The sequence below is a fragment of the Ambystoma mexicanum genome, chromosome 2q, assembly GCF_040938575.1.
Source record: "Ambystoma mexicanum isolate Mex_15411 chromosome 2q, UKY_AmexF1_1, whole genome shotgun sequence".
Lineage (NCBI taxonomy): Eukaryota > Metazoa > Chordata > Amphibia > Caudata > Ambystomatidae > Ambystoma > Ambystoma mexicanum.
This window is the reverse complement of record NC_090924.1, coordinates 1,317,314,819-1,317,334,356: the sequence shown is the minus strand read 5'-3', so window position 1 is coordinate 1,317,334,356 and position 19,538 is coordinate 1,317,314,819. Positions and strand designations below refer to the sequence as shown.

The 19,538-nt window shown below is 43.4% G+C and overlaps 1 protein-coding gene across 1 annotated transcript in view; it reads left to right on the top strand.

The window, feature by feature from the left end:
• NEK10 (NIMA related kinase 10) overlaps positions 1–19,538 on the top strand; it is a 2,768,076-nt gene that overhangs the window by 1,897,590 nt on the left and 850,948 nt on the right. Inside the window, exon 28 of the mRNA XM_069648774.1 lies at positions 5,455–5,541. Coding sequence (XP_069504875.1) covers positions 5,455–5,541 — 87 coding nt within the window. The remainder of the gene's footprint in view (positions 1–5,454; positions 5,542–19,538) is intronic.

The following is a 19,538-nucleotide window of genomic DNA, read 5'->3' as shown; positions in this document are numbered from 1 at the left end:
CTGGGCTTCTCCCTCAATTTAAAGATTGACACCTTCTCAAACCCTCCAATTCATCGGAGCATCATAGATTCTCCCTCAGTCAAGACTTTCCCTCCCGTGTAGATGGCTTTACACATCCTACAGATGTTCACCAAATTCAAGAATTCCCAATATCTGCCAGCCCTGGACCTTCTAAGGTTGCTCTGCCTCATGGCATCCTGCATTTTCCTGGTGCCAAAGGCTCGCCTGAGAATAAGATCACGCCAATGAGCCCTCAGATCTCAGTAACAGTCTTATGGTCTTGATTTAAGTACTGAGCAGGGTCGCACAGGATCTCCTATGGTGGACTTGCACAGAGAACGTGATGGCTCAAGAACCTTTTTGGCAACCGTGGCCAGAGGTGGCCATAGTGACGGACGTGTCTCTGAAAGGCTTTAGTGCTCACCTGAACGAGTTTAAGGTGAGTGTGTTATGGTCCCTGGCAGAGACAATACTTCACATAAACCTGTTAGATCTGAGGTTGATCAGACTGGTGCTGAATGGCCTATTTGCCCTCCATTCAGGGAAGACTGTCATTGAGCATGACAGAAAATAAAGTGGCCATGCACTACATCAACAAGGGAGGTGGTGTAGGGTCACTCCCCATGTGCAGAGATGCAATGCAGCTCTGATTCTGGGTCTTACAGAACAGGATCTCACTATCTGCAGTTCATCTGCCCGGCGAGGAGGATATAATGGCAGATGCCATGAGTAGGCAGGGCCCGGTCTCCCACGAGTGGGAGCTGTGCCAGGAAGTTCTCCTAGAGATCTTTGCCCTTTGGGGAACCCCTCAAGTTGATCGGTTTGCCTCCATTGTGAACAGGAAGTGCAAGATTTTCTGCTCCATGGAATTTCCCCCGAGAGGAGCACTGGGCACTGGAGGACGCATTGGTGGTGGAGTAGTTCTTCCAGCTCATGTATGCGTTTCCAGCGATTCCTGTCATCCCTCAAGTGACTGGAGCTTGTAGAGGTATGTAGCAACCATGATCCTGATTGCCCCAGACTGTGCCAGGAGGACGTTGCACATGGACCTTCTGGACATGGCCATCTACTCTCCACATCATCTGCCCCAGAGGCCAGACCTTCTCTCTCAGGAGAGTTGGCTGGTTCTTCACCCTACCATGCACACGCTCAACTTGCACACCTGGCTTCTGAAAGGTACATGGATTGTTACCTTCTGTAAGATGTGATGTGTGTGTTGCTTTCAGCCAGATGGCCTGTATCTAAAGCTCTATACCGCTGCCGTTGGAAGACATTCTGTAGCTGTTGCAGAGAACAAGATGTGAATCCTTTCTTATGTGACACATCAAGGGTGTTGTCCTTCCTTCTTCATCTGTCAATACAGGGCCTTCCAGTCACCATCATCAAGGGTTATTTAGCGCCTCTTTCTATTTTCAAGTGCACTGCAGAACAATGGTCGCACTTCTCGATCCCCTTGGTGGTGCAATTTTTGAAAGAGGTGATGGCTGGAAGGTTTAGAATGAATCCTAACCACTGGCATTGCTCTGGGCAACCCTCCAGACCATTGTTCTTCGCCTGCCAAGCCATTACAGAAGGGGAAAGACCATATGCAAATCAGGCTTAGTCCCACTCCAAAAGGGGCAGTCCAGCCCGAACTGCTAGGTCACATCCCTTCTGCACGAGACCACAAGCATCCCCAGACATGTTTCGGCCTTTTGGGCATCATCAGTGAGGAGTAGCTTGGGTCTCTGGGCCCAGCAGGCACGGGACCCACGTCTGGGCATACCCGTCCCACTCGGGGTGACAAAGAAAAAACGAAGAGGTGATGGCTGGAAGGTTTAGAATGAAGCTTAACCAAAGGCCTGACTAACACTTTCCCTCCTACACCTTACATAGTACCAGAATTGGATTTAAACTTAGTGTTAATGTTTCTCATGGCTTCCCTATTTGAGCTATTACATTTGTTTCCTCTGAGTCTACTACCTTGGAAATCAGCCTTTTTGCTCGCCATTTCCACAGCCCAGAAAGAAGGCAAATTGCAGGCCCTGTCCTGTACACCGCCTTTTACAGTCTTTTCCAACGACAAGCTGGCTCTTTGAGTGTGCCCCTCGTTCCTTCCAAAGGTCGCATCAGAGTTTTGCCTATTGCAAACAATGGGCCTCATTGCGAGTATGGCGGTAAGGCAACAATGGTGCCGGTATCGCTACCGACACAGTTGTTACCGTACCACCATACTAGGAGTTTTGCTCGCAGGTGCCCTTACAGCCACCAGGTTTCACCACGTAGCCGTACCGGCACCCGCAAGCCGAACTTGCTGGTAGCAACGGTACCGTTAATAACAGTACCGTTGCTCCCACCCTCCCCATTCCCATTGAGCCCTATGGGGGTCAATGGGAATGGGGATTAATTTTTTACCAGTGCCCAGAAAAGGGCGTAATGACCCGGTAATTGCCCTTTTCTGGACGCCGGATAAAAGTCAATACCGGCGGTGGACGTGCCTGTACTACAGGCACGGCTACCGCCATACTCATAATGAGGCCCAATCTGTCTACCAGCCTTCTATCCACCTCATCCATCTAAAGATAAAGAAAGGCTGCATAGGCTCGACCCCACAAGGGCTTTGAGTTTCTACTTCACCTGTACAAGAAAATTCAGGCTGAAAGATCAGCTGTTCATTGGATATACAGGCCTGACAATGGGTAAAGGAATAACAAAGCAGGTCATTTCTAGATGGGTAGTGCTTTGTGTGTCTGAGCGTGATACAAATCCCTGAAGGCTACAGGGCACATTCCACAATAGGTGTGGCAGCTACCTCTGCTCTCTAAAGAGGGATGTAAAGAATATCTGTCAGGATGCAACGTGATCCTCCATACAGCAATGTGTCCGCAAATGAGTCTCGTTTAGGCAGGGATGTCCTTCAACAAGTGGTGTCATAATCGCCATGTGGACGACGACTCGACGGCCATCGCTGCCAGTGCACATGAGGCCCCCTGCTGGAAAAAAGTTTCAGAGTGCTGGAAAGCAGGAGAATATCTAAGATGAGGAATCCGTGGGAAGAACATCCAGTAGAAAGAACATTACCAGGGGTAAGTCATCTCTTCTTCTGAAATTCCAGCTGACACTGCATGGCACATGTGGCTATCCCTTATCCATTCACCCAGTGGTTGTGGGGTGAACAGGGGATCCTCTATCCGCTAACCTGTGCCCTTAATCATTGAGTGGGTTGCGGCACTTGGCCTGCATGGTCACACCACCCACAGCACACACACCTCATGGATCAGGCAGGATACATTGTCACAATGCAAATGTGTATCCATCGTTGAATGGTATAGTTGGGGTTCTTTGTGTGGACTCATATTAGGCTGCAATATTTTTACCTACAAATAAAGTGTAGTATCAAAGTTCGAAATGCTCACTCTGTGAAGAATCGCGGGAATTTGGCCCTTCTTCCCAATGAGGAGCCTCCCCCTTTGAGGCTAGGGAGGTGAGCCAACTTCGCAAGACCCTTCCTAGGGGATTGGGCGAGTGAGACCTCGCTGAGAGAGACTCCCCCTTAGGGTACAAGGACTCATATTCCTCTAAGCAACTCCCTCTGCTATTCCCCATGTTGGCATACATGGGAACTATCCGATGTGCAAAACCATATTAACATACAAGACTTTTCTGTAGAGAAAACTAACCATCATAAGACAGGAAGAGAATCTATTCCTTTAAGGAGGAACCTCCAATTAATTGCGACGAGGAGGTTGAAGGAGTACACACAGAACTAATTCATGTGTCAGAGGTTTGTTAGAATAGTGGTAGGGTCCGTTAGAATTAGTTTTGGACAGCTGACTTATTCATTTGGACATTTACTAATGAGCGCTTTCGTTATTTACAAAATGTGACAAATTTAGCAATATTGTCATTGCTTCCTTGGAGGGAGCTTCTCTTACGTGGCCATGGAAAGGCAGAAGCTACCTGACTCTGACCCTCGGGGTGGCTACCTGCGGGAGGACCACATTCTTTTTTTTCCCTTTTCTTCACCTTATGTTTGAAACTTCGGAAGGAAGCTGCAGGTGTTCAGCCAAGAAACATTCCCGTTTTACGTTATATTGAGTTTAGTGTGTGAGGGTCGGCTTAGGATTTTGGGCACAGGACAGAGAACTTTTTTCCTTTAGACATCCTGACAAAGACATTCCTCAGTTTTGTTGAGGCAGGGAAACCCCTCTTAGAGTTAGGGATAGGTAGGATTTCTCTGTAGGATTTCCCCTACCCCCATTTTTATTTTGATAATGAAAGTCTTTATTCAATACAAAACTTGGTACTGTGTCCGAGTCATACTCTTGATCCCTCACAATAGGTAGGGAAATACCACATAGCGATAGGAAAAGAGTGCCTTATTCTTATTCTTTAATAAATCATTTTGGAAATGTCATCATTGTATCTGCATCGTCCTTCTGACCATGCCACAACACACATCTAACTAACACAGATTTGCTCATCACTAAGTGCCTTATACCGAATTGAGTGAAGAGAGCAATTTTAAACCTGTTAGCCATGAGCACACAAACATTTCAAACGTGCACCCAACCATCGTCTTTAGAATTTACTTCCTAAAAAACAAAGAATCATTTCTTTACTAACCAAGTGGTTCATCGGGCGTTGGGCAGTTTCTATAAAAATTGCAGTTTTTGCTAAATACTGCTCTTTTTTACTGACTGCCCATTTGTTGGGAGGCATTACCTCTGGCGGTTGGGACTACCTCCAGTGGTACCAACCTCCAGCAAATATTCAGAAAGAAATTCCACCTATGTTTACCTCCACCGCAGAGTGGCAAACACTTTTGGATGCCAACAATGTTGGCCACAATTTATGTTGTACATAAGCCAATAATATGTGTTTCCCTTCAATGCAGTCAAAAACATCTTTACATTGAGTATCTTTGATGCCCCCCTCTCGCCACCTTACCCATGTAATGCATGAAGGGTTCAGAGGTGACCTTTTTATGCAATTAAAACAAGTACAGCCTTGGTATGGACCACTGCTGTACATTACCACTGTGGTATTTCAGCAATACCAGTGTTCAGTATTGCTAAAGCATATACAGATGGATTCACTAGCATACCACCAGAGTAGGAGGTATTTACGGACTACAAAAGAAAATCGCTCAGCCATTAATACCCCATATGTCTCAGTAGCAAACAAATGATCCTCCATGGCCCATAAAAGTAATTTTGATATTTCAGGAAGTTTCCTTGAATCTAGTATGCTTTTATCAATACTTACATGGTTATGTGATATTTAATTAACCTCCTAAACTGGCCCTAACTAAGAAAGATAAATTGTTCATGTGCTAAACATGCAGAAATCTACTACAGGCATATATTTTTGTTCAAATTCTTTACTAAAATAGGCTTATCTATGAAATTGTTTGACATTATTTAGAGTTTTGTTCTTGGGATAGGTGACTATTATTTTGTCTTTTTGCCATAGATTTGTCATCTGAGCTCGAGGAGGACCTAGACCCATCTGATAATTCAAGTGGTTATAGCACAAGCCCAATCAAAGAGTCTACAATGGGTGAGTTTTGAAATTTGATCCATCTAGAATTTTTGCTCCTACAGTACCATAAACTAACAAATTAATGAATATCCTTAGTAGGAGAGCAAATGGATAATACTCAAGTGGTATACTCTAGGTTCTGGTAATTAATGCAATGTCAGTATTTTCTTCCATAGTAGATCTCAGTCTATCTGTTTACATGATGCACTCTACCCATTTAGGAGGGAGAACACAGAGGGCCTTAAATACACTGCTTGCTTCCTATTAAGATCAGTTCTGGGTAAGCATGACCACATTCACTCAGATGATCGAGCTGGTTAGTGTCATCTTGAATAGATGTGTATTGAGGGGAGTAGAGCTGGAATATGGGGTTCATTACAGGGTTTCCGGTGTCCCACCAGTATTTCCGGCAGGATACCGGCAACCTTGCTTTTCCATATCTGCCACCCGATATCCCTTTATTACTGGGATATTACGGACAACGGAGTGACGGTAAGTTCCCATTCCCATAGAGTCCCGTAGGACTCCATGTGATGGGATTTACTGAATCACTGTCATCGTAAGCAACAGTGCCAGTGATTCATCCATTTGTTTGCCGGTAGGGGCCTGAACTCCCGGCAGGTCATGCCTGCCGGGAGATCTGTGGCCCCAACGGCAAACTTGAAGTGTGCTGGGCCAGTAAAAATGCCAGAACCAGAATTAGCAGCATTTTTACCAGAATTTGTACCTGATCGGCACACTTGTGATATGATGGCTCCTCTATAAGTTCACAGTCATAATGATTTCAAAGTAATTGAACAGGCCTCTGCAAATAGTTGAACTACCTTCAGCGTTTTATCCAGCTTACGAGCATGCCCACTACAGCATTATTCCACATCTGCGGTGCCTACCAACTTTATATTCATTTATTAGATGGGAGTCTGCCATTGTGGAAAATACATTTTGACAATTTCTTCCTAATATGAAGGGGTTTCAGCCCAGATACAAGACACACACAAGTTCTGTGTATATGCACAATGTTTGATGTGGTTTTTATTTTGTTGTAACCAAAAATTTAAAAACCTGGAGAAGATTAGAATTAGGTTACTATTCATTTACAATTAGAGATGACTAGTTTAAAACATTATGAAAATCATGCAGAGCATTGTCGTCAGGGTCAGGGATGACTGCTATGTCAGTGACTTTGTGACAGCTGGACCAAACCTTTCATGGGGCTCAGCTGAATTCTATGGGTTGCAGCGAAAGAGGGGTACGGGTATTACAAATATTCTATCGACTCCCAGGGCAACTGTCTACAGTTGAGGGCTCTGCTATATGTATATATTTTTGGGGATGTGGTTTAGTCAATAATTTGACTTTTCACATGTATACACAATATTAAGATCAAATACAAAGGAAAAACACAATAATACTTAAAGCTTTTACATAACCAATCCTCAGGTCATCAACATGTACATTTGCTCATATTGTCTTCCACTCAAAAATATCGAATTAGTAGAAAATACAGACAATCTTTACCATAGTTCAACCAGTACGCAAATGAATAAAACCAAGTGTTGGGGAGTATGTGAATATGGGAAAATGTATCCAATGTCCCAATCCTGCATGATAATATAAGCTGCAAAAGTAACTGTGAAAAAAGTGTCCTGCAACAAGACAAGCAGCCCCATGTAGCAAACGTCTACATGCTTAGGCGAACAGAGCATCAGTAGCCATTTGATTAGGCCAAAACATGCACGCACGCACGCACACACACGCACGCACGCACGCACGCACGCATGCACACACACACACGCACACGCGCCCACACATATATATTAGGAATAAACATAGCCATGTGCCTCTTAGCTAGTCCCAGCATTATTTTGCTTTAGTCAGAAAAACCTATACAAGTAGTGTTTATAATAATGAGTAAGGGATCATCATTGTTTTACATTAGCTGAATGCAGCACACGTAGTCCTTGAGATTTAGTTAGCTTTTCTCAAAGCATAAACATCTCCCATCACCCCATAGTAGAAAGCAGCAGTCAGACCCTCACTGAAAGGAACCCATTCCCAGTTGCAACATTTACATAGGCACAAGCTGTATGCTGCGCAGTGATTGGCTAAAGCAAGGGGAGGCAAGAGCTTTCCCAGGGTTTAGACAAAGGGTAAGAGCTCTAGGAACATGTGGCTACTGCACCAAACTCATCATTATGTGTGTGATGTTGAAGCTGCCGGCTGCAAGAATCTGTTAGGGCATTGCTCTTCTGCCCCAAGTAAGGGATGGATGGATGAGTGTTGGATTCCTACAATATTGGTGCTTTATAGATAGGTGTTGGCTTTTAGGACAGTTCCCATGTTGGATCACAGTATGTTGAAAGATGTAGTCAGCTCGTTATGGATTATTGCCATAAGGTCTTTATTATCACTGTGGGTGCCAACGGTTGTTTCAACCACACAAGGATCTTTGTCAAGGCAATTGTGATTATTCCTGAACATTGGGTTGGTGTGGCGTGTTGCCAGTGGTGGTTCAGTGCACTGAATAGTGCTTCTTAATGCGTAGGGAATGATCACTGACTGAGGACGAGACACCACTGAGGAACTACGCCTTAAGAAGCACTATTGAGATAACAGTATTATCCTGTATAATGACACCAATTTCCAGTCTAGACTGGCCCAAAGCGAATTTAAGCTCAAAACATACGCTTGCCATCATTAAAGACTGTGGTAAAGTTAATACTTTCTTCCACAGCCTATCTTCTATTATAGTTCAATCTGTGTTCCAGCATTGTGGATCTACATCAATCCCATACATCACAGTCGGCTTGCCCTTGTAGAAATTAATGAGAGGGATAATGGAGAATCTACAGTATCTTCCAAGAGGTTTTTTCATTTGACAAGAAAATTGACCCATTCTTCCCTGTATGCCAGACTCTACTAGGGCTATGTTTGCGTGGGATCTTATTCCGAAACCCAATTATATTACATCTCTGGTCACAGGGATTGTCAGACCATTTAAAGTCAGATATTCTTTTTTTATGTGCTACTAAAGAAAATTATGTTCGATTTTGAAGAATTGATCAACAGGTCATTTATTACTGAGTAATCCCCCAGTGCATTGAACAGACATTGTAGGCCTATCCTTTAACTTCTGCCACAATACTTATAATGTACCAACAACTGCTACCATTCCTGTACCTCTGTAACGAAGCTCTCACAAGTAACAGCGCCTCAATGCCCGTGGGCTGCTTGCGCGCTATATAAATCTAAATAAATAAATAAATAAATAAATGCTCTCTATTAATGGTGTTGAAGCCTTGGAAAAATCTATCAGGGCTCTGTATAAAGGAACTCTAGCCTTGGTCCAGGTCTTTACACGAATGATGTTCATTATGAGCCCATTAAAAGATGTTCACAATCCTTTTCTAAAGCTGATTTGATGTGTATCCAAAATACCCCTATTACTGGCCCACTTTTCCAGTTCTCTCAAAACTGCACCTGCGTATACCTTGCTATCTGCAGATAAGAGGGCTATTGCGCGATAGTTGACAGGATCATACCGATCGCCCTTCTTATAGATTGAAATTATGATAGCTGTCTTCCAAGTGAGGGGACACTGTCTATTTTTGATGACAATATTAAAAAGGTGACCAGAAATTAGGCAATCTTCTTGTTGCTAAAACTCCCAGCATTAGTTCTCCTTCTCTTTGTGCTTGCAAAATGCTAAACGCTTTTGACAGTTTTCATAGTTATTATTCCGTTTCCTCTTCTCCCTAACAAAATCTATCTTAGATTGACATTTATACTGCGGGGCTAAGATATTCCTTCTTAGTTCCCTTTTATGTTCCCAGTTCTCTAGGTCAAAGGTATGTTTATGATTTGCACTAACTTTTTCTCCAGTGTGAATTGTCGGTACGACGTCCATTCATCGCCGTTTATTTTTCGTGGCATTTTTTGCAGCAGGTTTCTTACCACACAAAACCCATCGAAAAATATGGGGGAGTGGGTAGAGGATATAAGGTTTTGGGGTGTTTTGGGACTAGATTCTAAATAGGTGGGAAGGTGTTTAGGGGAGTAACCCCCAACAAAAAAAACAAAAAGAATTAGATGAGTTTCTGCAGCAAAACAATCCACAGCAGAAAATGCTGCGAAATAAAAACAGGCGATGGAATGACATGGAACCGAATTGTGGGATCTTGTTCCCATATAAACTGAACTAAATTGGACGGAAGGCATACTTTGCCCAATTCAACATCTGCCAAACGATCCACGGTTTCGCTTACAGTTTTATTTAGCTTCCTCCCCTCACCTTTCAATTTCAAAATTGTGTTCCCTCCAGTGTTAACTAGTAATCACCCACCCCAGCCCCCTACCTCTGCTCTACTCACTGATATCAGAAAGCTGGCAGTGAGCATATTATGGCCACTGTGACAAGTTTCCCTACCTCCCTTATGGTACAGCGATCAAGCAACTCTTTGGAGAGAACCAGGTAATCTATAATAGAACTTGAACCATTTTTCCAGGTTGGCGCTGGGTCAAAATCGCCCATGAAACTGCCGTTTGCCATATACAAATACCAGGTTTCAAAGAAATGTAACTATTCTCACTGGCTACTCCATACTGTTGAATGGGGTGAAAAGTCAGTGAGAATTCAAATCACCTGCAATCATTAAGCCCACCGGGCCTTGCATGGAAGTGGCATTTAACAATACAGGAGGAATCTCCAAGAAAACCTCCAAGTTGGAGCATGAAGGGTTCCAGTCGAGGTTCACTACTATTTCACTTATTAGAGCATGACCTTGTTGAAAATGTATTCTAGCTCCTAGGATCCCTTGGGAAGTAGTTGGAACTTTTTCCAAGTTTGAAATAATTGAATTATGTGTGGCTATTAACATCCCTCCTGACGGGCTCCATTATAATGCCTTGCTAATTGTTCTGCAATGGAGAAAGCATCCATTTTCATGCAGCATTATTAGGTCATACTTACCAAACACAAGATATCTTATTAACTTATTCATGAAGCTCTTTGAACCCCTAGTGTTCCAACTCATTAGGTTAACTTCGTCTTCAACTAAAGCATCACATTATTCTCCCCCAGTTTCTGAAAGACCTGAGACAATATATCGGGAAGCAGGGACCACACCTTGTTCTTACTGTCTAACCGTGAGCATTTCTGATTCATTTCAACCCCCCTTTCCTCTGTTAACTATGTCTTGCTTTCCACCACTGTGAGGGGACTCTGTAAATACATACAGCCCTCTCTCAATGCTGTTGTTTACAGTGGGGGGCCCTATTCTTATATGGAATGTCATTTGTAATCCCAAAACCCAATTTATGAAACTCTTCCTCGACCGCCAACAGAGCATTTGCCCCCATGCGTGATTTCAGGCCCACCTCTACAATATTCGTGCAGTCTTCATAGGGGAAATTTATGTAGTCTATGTTGTATGTGGAGAAGAGACAGAGATCAGGGGTTTCTTTCAATATTTGCAATTCTGCAGTTCTGTACAAAACCATATATTCCACCATTGGGGACAATTGTTCTAGCCATATTCTCGGGAAGGCAAACAACTGAGTGGTATTCTCTATTCCCCCATGCTCTTTTCTACTCTCACCGATCTTATTTGTCTTGCTAGGGATTGGTAAACACGGGCACCAGTCTGTGATTGAGCTGTTACTGTTGATTTGTTTACAGAAATAGATTTAGGACCCTTTTTTCCACAATCAAATATCAGTTCCCAATGGGCTGGGGCCTGTGGTTTCTCATTACTTGCCCCGGATCCATAAGACACTATGACCTTCTGCACAACAAAGAAAAAGCGATGGAAGTACTCAGGCACAGAATGGTAGTAATGATGCAACAATGTTGGAACTATGCTTGCAGACGGACATTCAAATACTGGACGTGCCAAGTAAAACTACAGAAGGTAACTGCAGGTCTCTGAATAAAGATCCAAGATAAGATGCAGTTATACTGAAGAATGCTGAAAAACAGAGAATCGAGGAACGCTGACGTGGACATCCACATGACAAGGAACAAACATCGACAAGTAATACTGCTTCTTCTCTTTCTCATAGTGAAAACGCTGCCGAAAGGAATTGCAAACTTAATCTCAGACACAGATTGTGGATTTGCAAACTCTAACCAAGAGGGAGAACCTCAAGAATCATTTCAGTGATAGCACCATAGGAACCAATATGACAGAATTTCATGCCGATAAATTCAGACACCTACAAGGAGTGTTATTGAACCATTAAAACCCTCCGGAAGAACCACACAAATTGTGGGGAAACACGTGTCAAGGGAACTGTGTAAAGTAATCATGAAAATATCCATTTGAAATTATTGTCCACTAAACAATCACAGCCAAAACAATGTTGGAGCGCTAGAATTAAGTGACTGGACTTTCTTTTGTGCTACTATTGTCATAGGTTGTTGCTGCATTCTGATGCGTGCGTGTGGGTAGCTATGGCTGTGGCAGAAGCCCACCCAAGTGGTGCATTTATACATACAGACAGGCTAATATCATAGGTCTTCTAGGTGTAATGACAGAAGTAAGTGCGGAGGACAGGCTATCCTAATAGCGGGTTCAAGGTAAGGGAAGGATGTCTTAAGGCTTAGCATGCATGTGAGCTTAGGCCGAGATAAGCAATTAGGCAGACTAGCTGGAATAAGCCCTCTAAGAGGTCAGGAATGTGCAGCAAAACAGTGTGAGTTGCTGGGTGAGGGGAGGTATTAGGGAGTCTGTTAACTCCAGTCAACTAGCATAACCAATAGCTATTGGTTATTGGAGGCAAGAACCTTTGTTTCAGAGAAAGGGCTACTTGATATTTGAAGCCTCAGTCACTCATTTTGCCTTGCTTATCATTCTGGTTGGGAGGCAGAGAGATGCCTCAAAGCTTCCTCAACCATGCTCCGGTGCTGTGCCAGAAATGGACCTCACCATGCTGATTACTATGGAATGGCCTTGGGGAAAAAAGGGTCTGTACTTGCAACCCTACAGTCCCTTCTGTGTGCACTTATGAGCCACCCGTTGGTTGCACTTATTGAGATACCTGCACTTCTCCCTTCCCCTCCTCCACTGGCTCTTCTCCCCCCTGTCCCCAGCGCTTGCACAATCTGAATGACACAAGGCCTAGTAAGATTGCTGTTTTGTCATCCCTTTGTTTCCCCCTCCTTTTCTTGTCACGCCTAGAAACACTTGTGTACAGGTGCATTATAAATGCCAGATCATATCATAAAGCAACCTTCTAATGATCTGGCATTCAGCCAGATAGATTTTGTGCAATTCTAATGCATTTTGGCATGCAGCAAAGGAGGAATGCGAAACAAGACCATGCATACCTTGAAACCTAATTTAGAGCTTATGCTCAGGTCGGAGAGCAACAGTGAAACACTTGTTGTTGCAGTGAGTACAGCCTTTGAAACAATGACCACCACCAGCTCATTTTTGTTTGTACTATTAGTTGGTGCTTTAGCGCCACATATAAGCTGAAACTATTGCATTAGCGTACAGATAGGGACTTGATGGCATATGAAGAGAGACACAAAGCTTTAAGGTGTTATTTGGTTATTTGCCCATCCATGGACTGCCCATGGCCATGCTAATCCCTATGGCCATTGCCACCCGTTTCCTGCCGCTACACGCCCAAAACACCTCCTCATGGGAACTCTTTGAGCTCACTTTAATCAAGACTTACCATCAAACTTTGCACTCCAAGTGCCTGTCAGTGTTTTCTTAAAGCATTCTTCCAAGAGTTAATTACTAAATTGGAGTTGTAAACGTGCTACTGGTGTAATAAAAATGTCTTGCCCTGGTCTGCCTTCAGCTACCTGATTTATAAGCCATGTGCATGTCCTTCACTGAAGTCCTGTTAAAAACAATCATTGGCAAACCCAACAGTTGTAGCTTGTGTATAGGTATTAGACATTTGCCAGGCACTGCTATTAGATGGCCAGGTACTCGTACCATTTTGCACCAGCTACCATCAATGGCCTGTTGATACCACTACAGCAATGCCTGGCAGTGCCTTTCTCGTGCCTACACAAATGCCCTAACTGTTGTCATTGCCAATGCTTGTTATATATTTTGTCCAATAGGCATGTGAAACATAGTCCTAACCTTCCAAAATGACCCCGTCCGGTGGGAAATGTAAATAACTTGGCTGCATGGCACCTCATTACCAGGTAAGTAATTAATGGTACAATATGCTCTTTCATTCCTTTCCCCACTTCCTCTCTCCCTATTGCTCTCTCTAGCCAGAATATTGGTGGTGTTCTTGACTTTTCAGTTTCTTTCTCCTGTCATATTCCCACTCTAACCCACTCCTGTCGGTTTCACCATTTTAATATCCGAAAGACTAGAACTTTTGTCTCTTTACCTGCTACCACAATTCTTGTCTCGTCTCTTCTCCTTGGCCTACCTGATACTCATCTCTCTTACCTCCGCTAGTTGTCTCCTCTTTTCTCTAGCCTCTCACAAATCTATAGTCCCTGCTCTTGCCTTACGCCCCTGGCTCCATTTTGAATCACACCTGCTCTTTAACTTTCTTTCCCTGGTGTTTAAATGTCTCCTTAGTCTTGCCCCTCCCTAGCTTTCTTCTCTTATTTCTTTCTATGTCCCATCCTGCTCTCTCGGCTCTGAATCTCTCTTTCTTCTTACTGTTCCTTGTCCCCCTCCCGTTTCCGTTCTCTCCCTCTTCGATCTCTCTCATCTTTACCTGCTTTCCACTCATGCCTTAAAACACGCTTGCCTGTTAATTTGTGTTTTTCAGATTGTTTCTCATGAATTTGACCGTTTATTTAATTCCTGTTGTGAACTTTGTGATATAGCGCTATATAAATAAAATTTAAATCAATCAGAAATAGCTGCTGGTGTCCGCTCGCTAGAGGGAGCTTCCTCTGTCTGTTTGAGATTAGCCGGTGCCTCGTTTTTGTTGCCTAGTTATTGTTTTTTGGGTTTTATCTTGTTTATATTCACGCGCTAAACAATAGATTGTATCTACAGTACTCCGATTGTCTTCAGGCATGGGCCCGACTTTGTAAATTGCTAAAATAATCCAATAACCAGGTGCCGCAGAAGTTGGAGCCCATTTGCATTGCGTGGCATTTGGAACTGGAAGCCTTCCGACTCATTGCAATATATCTTCACCCAGCATGCAGAGATTAGAACAGAAGAGGAGGCAGCTTTGTACCCTAGCATCTGCGCCTGATCTTTTCGCTTTTGTTTTCATTATCACCTGTTTGCACATGGCAGCACATTTCTTATCGTTCTCCAAAGGATTCATGCATTTCAGGCAAAGTGTGTGGTGTGCCGTCCACTCCAGAATGTGATTTGCAAGTATAAAATGGCGGGTTTCTCCTCATGGTTTTCCCAAGCGACAAACACTGCACAGCTGAGTGCTCGGTTTTCTTCAACATCTTTGACTAAAATGAACACCGTTGTCTCCGAGGAGAGCAGATGTTATTTTTCTGTTACTCAGGAATAATTTCCATTTTGTTCTGAAGCAGACGAATAATTAAATAAGAACCAGAAAGGAAAGGGAGCCTACAGTAATGCACAGGGTGGCTGCACAGATGCACGTCGCCTGCTGCTTTCCCCTTGGTGTGTTGTGCACTTACAGGCATTGTACAGTGAAGAAGGTTCCTCGTCAAAATGCAAAAGTGTTCCCATGCATATGTGACCGAGCCAACAGCTATGAGTGGCCAAACAGGGCGCAATTCAGTTGCCATATTTATGATATAGATATTGTTTTTTAACCATATTGGTATGCAAACGAAATACATTGGTTTATGTATGAGACATGTTGGATGTGCCTTTGAATGTACAGCAATCGTTCACATCATACATATCATGAATATGGTAATGGAATGTCTGTTTGGCCCCTTATAGACAGTTCACTGTGAGACTGCCAGTTTTGTTTTCCTTTTTGTTAGTATAAGCTTACAATTATATTCATACGAAGTGTTACAAGCCAGGTCTGGGTCAAGGTGGTTAAAATTACACTCTGCCACTATTCATCCGATTTAAAAAAAAAAACTCCTTGGACCATTCTGCTCCCGCTAATTCTATGACCTATTTCTCTTCTTCCATTCCTTTCTAAACTTATTGAGTGCGCTGCTTATGCTCAAATATCTACTTATCTTAATCTTTATGATCTTCTCTCCCCGAAAGTCGCTGTGCCGACTGATAGCTTGGTTACCTTCAGAGTCTCACTGGGTACCTGGCTCCCCTTGACCGGTCTCCTCTGCACTGCCTCCAGTCCTGTCACGCACCAGGGGCTGTAACTGTAAGCTAGTAAAATTGTCTGTCTTGTCAATCCTCCGTTCCCTCTCTTGTCCTGTCACGCCTAGAAACACATGTGTACATGCTCGTTATAAATGACTTATCATATCATATCACTTCAGTCTGGATTCCTCCCCTCCCACTCTACAGGGACTGCCCTGTTACATGTCTCTAACGCTCTTCTTTTGGCTTTACATTCTAAATCTTCTTCTATACCATCAAACCTGTAATGAGGCTCTTTGTCTAGAGGGAAGAACGAGTAGGCATGAGCAGTATTCAAGCTTGCTGAGCACAAGGGTAGATATTATAGTTTTCTTTGAGTGGTGAGAAAGAAATTGACACATTTCCGAAATGTTGAGAAGGATATTATGAGCAGCAGAGGCAGTGATTGGATTCATTGTTGCAGCTGGAGGTCACTTTCAAATAGGAGCTCATGGTTGATTAAGGGAGCAAGATGATGAGGAAGATGAGGTGGGAAGGGTAGAAGTGAGGGTACGGATGGTGTTGGGACCCCGGAGAAGGATGACATCCATTTTCAAAGAGATCAGCATGTGGAATGGTAGAACCATTCAGTGGCTTATTGCAGTGAGGCAGCTAGTAACCCACTCGAGATAGCTGAGGGAAATGAGAAAAAGATATGAGTGTTGTCAGCAAAACCGTGGTATTAAAAGCCAAAAGACAAGAGGGCAGAGGTGTAGAGGGAGAAGAGCATAGGTCAGAGGTGCGATCGTTGGACGACAACAACAGGAAGAGGAGTGGGGGCAGAGGTTTTGCGTTCTAGGAGATTTTAAAGTAGTACCCTTCCATGTAGGTGGCAATACAGGTTAGCATAGATTTCCATAAAACCCAAGACCTGGAGTGTGAGAAAGATCGTAGTAGTGGCCGTCAGATTAATGAGGCAGGTGGAGCAAGCACTGCAGAACTAAATGGCTTATAACCGATCATTACCAATATTTCCAATCAAGCAGGCATCCATTTAGGCCTCCGAATTCGTGAACTGGAAGGCTCAGCTTTGACACGTTCATGATGTTTTCTAAAACAGTAAGGAATCCTCTCCTCAGGAATCCTGTATACCTCATCATGAGAAAGTTTAACATTGTACAGAAAAAAGAAGCACCTTAAATATATCCACAGTAATTCTGGTGTCACAAAACATTACACATTTTTACAGTAAAAGTGAAAATGGCCCTCATTACAACTGAGGTGCTAAGTGCACCAACTTTACCACCATGGTGTAAACTACGTTTACACCATGGTGGATGGCGGATTTACCGCCCCATTACAAGGTGAGTGGGGCGGTAAATCCCCATTTCCCATTTTCCCTTCCCCATTCCCATTTTTGCCCCATAGGGCATAATGGGAGTGGGGAAGGCGCTAATTACGGCACCGTAAATTACGGTGCCGTAATTAGCACCAAGGTGCCTTAGCACCATGGAACTTAACGCCTGCAAAAAGCAGGCGTTAAGGTGGGAATCAGGCGTTAAGGGTTAACGGTGGCGTTAACCCTTAACGCCTGAGTTGTAATGAGGGCCAATGTCTTAATGAACAATTACTCAAAGAGGGCAATGCTAATGCATCAAATGCTATTTAGGATGTATCCCTGCTAAGACATTCTCTGCTTGTGAGGTCATTTATTTATTTATTTATTTATTTATTTGGCGGTTCTTGTAGCATGGTCATGTAATCTGAGGATATCTTCAGAGGATACGATCCAAGAGGTGCTGTCTGAAAAAGTTGTTAAGGGGACTTGGATGGCTTGTGTTGAAAGAAAGGTCTTGAGAGAATGTTGGAATGGAATCGAAGGTGGTGGCTTTCATGGCAAAGATTGGAGTGAAGAGTTCCAGAGGCTGAAAGCAAGGACTGCAAAGCAGCAGCATCTGATATGTTGTTTAGAGAATTGTGGTACCTATAAGAGAGCCAAATCTGAAGATCCGAGATTTCTTGTTGGGCGGTGAGGATGAATGAATTGTTGGAGGTGCACAGGTCTTGGCCAAGAAGGATCCTGTTTGTTACATAGAGCAGCTTGGATTTGATTCAGGAGGTGATGGGGGAGCTAATTACTTAGGGCCAGCACTGGAGATATGAGCTTTTGGACCCTTATATTGAAAAACATCCGAGCTGCTTTGTTTTGGATACGTTTCAATTAAGAGAGGGAGGATTGGGACAGGCCGGAGTAGAGGGAGTTGGTGTACGCAATTTTTCTATGGAATGACTGATCTGAGAAGGGAGACTCTGTGGCACGAGATCATGTATGGGGTGATCTTAAGATTCACAAATAACCAAGAGAATGGGTGACTATTCTGGCTGGCTACAAGCAAATACGTTTAGATGAAAGATTTCAGTTGATGAAGCTTCACATTTTTCTGAGGATCTACTGGATATCTGAAATGTTTACCTGGGTTTAAAAAAGCCATTCCATCAACAGGAAATGTTATGCAGATCATGCTGGCTAGCTACATCTGTTTTTCACGTTTTCCACAAGTTCTGGTTCATGGAGAGAAATATAGTCATTACTCATCTGGTCTGGGGGTGCTCTGTAGAACTGGGCTTGCAGCCAAGTGATCCTGCATGACAATTCATCCATTAAGAAGCATGATAATTCTTAACAAGCTGCATGCCCTTTTCAGATTTCCCTGTAATGCTAACATTATACAGTCCTGCCTACAATCATTGGACCATGTCATTATTTTGTTTTGCTCTTGCAAGAACACAGATATCAGACTTCAATTTGGGGCTCAATTGCATGAGGGAACAAAGAGCCAGTTGTGAAACTGTATTTACTGTTTCTAAGTTTGTTTTTCGCCATCCTTTTAATCATGTTCACTTTGTACCTGCACTTTTCCTCGATTTGACTTTGACTGATTTTTTTTAAATGCGACCCTCATGGGGCCCCCAAATTCCACTTCTACTCCACACGACCACCCCCTCAGCACAACCCTACCACCCCTCACACATTGTCATATAACCGAAAAACCTAATTCTGTCAAAGTGAAATCGAGGAAAACTGCATGAACAAAGTGCACACGCTGATATATACTTAAAAAAACCAACATATTACGGTCTTTACAATATCAAGGCCACCCTTTCGCAGACACCAGCGCTGAGATTTAGTCATTTTAACTTGATTTTAAAACATTTATATTGAATAAAGATGAATATGATAAAAAATATAGGACCAGTAGATAAGGAATGAAAGAATCAATAATTGGAACAGTGTCACTACTTATCGATTACAGTGCATTCACAATCATTATAACTTTTTTTAATGGATTGTATTCTCCCACATATTCCTCAATGTCTTCAACGACTCCCTCGTTTTGGGGATGCACGCTTCCCCGATCCGACGTGACTTCGGGCATCATATAAAAGAATATGCTAAGCCCCCACACCTCAGTTCCTTTTTTATGCACGCTCAGCATGCAATTCGAATGCGCTTGATTCTAGTATTTGATACTTCATCAGTATGTCAAGGCCTAAACCGTCCGGGTTTAAATGCTGACAGGACTGCAACTCCAAAATGTTCGAACACAGAGCAATGTGGTTCTTGCCTGGCGATGAACCCGAAGGAGGTGAAGGAATGCCGAGCCAAACTGGCACTCAGCAGTCTGTCATTTAAGTCCCCGACAAATTCGCTTGCAGGGTCCTCGGAGCATGATACGGAAGGGCCGACTCTCGGGAAACATCAAGAGGGACTTTGACATAAGACATTTTTTAAAAGTATGCACTCCTGTAGCAAATCTCAGCACT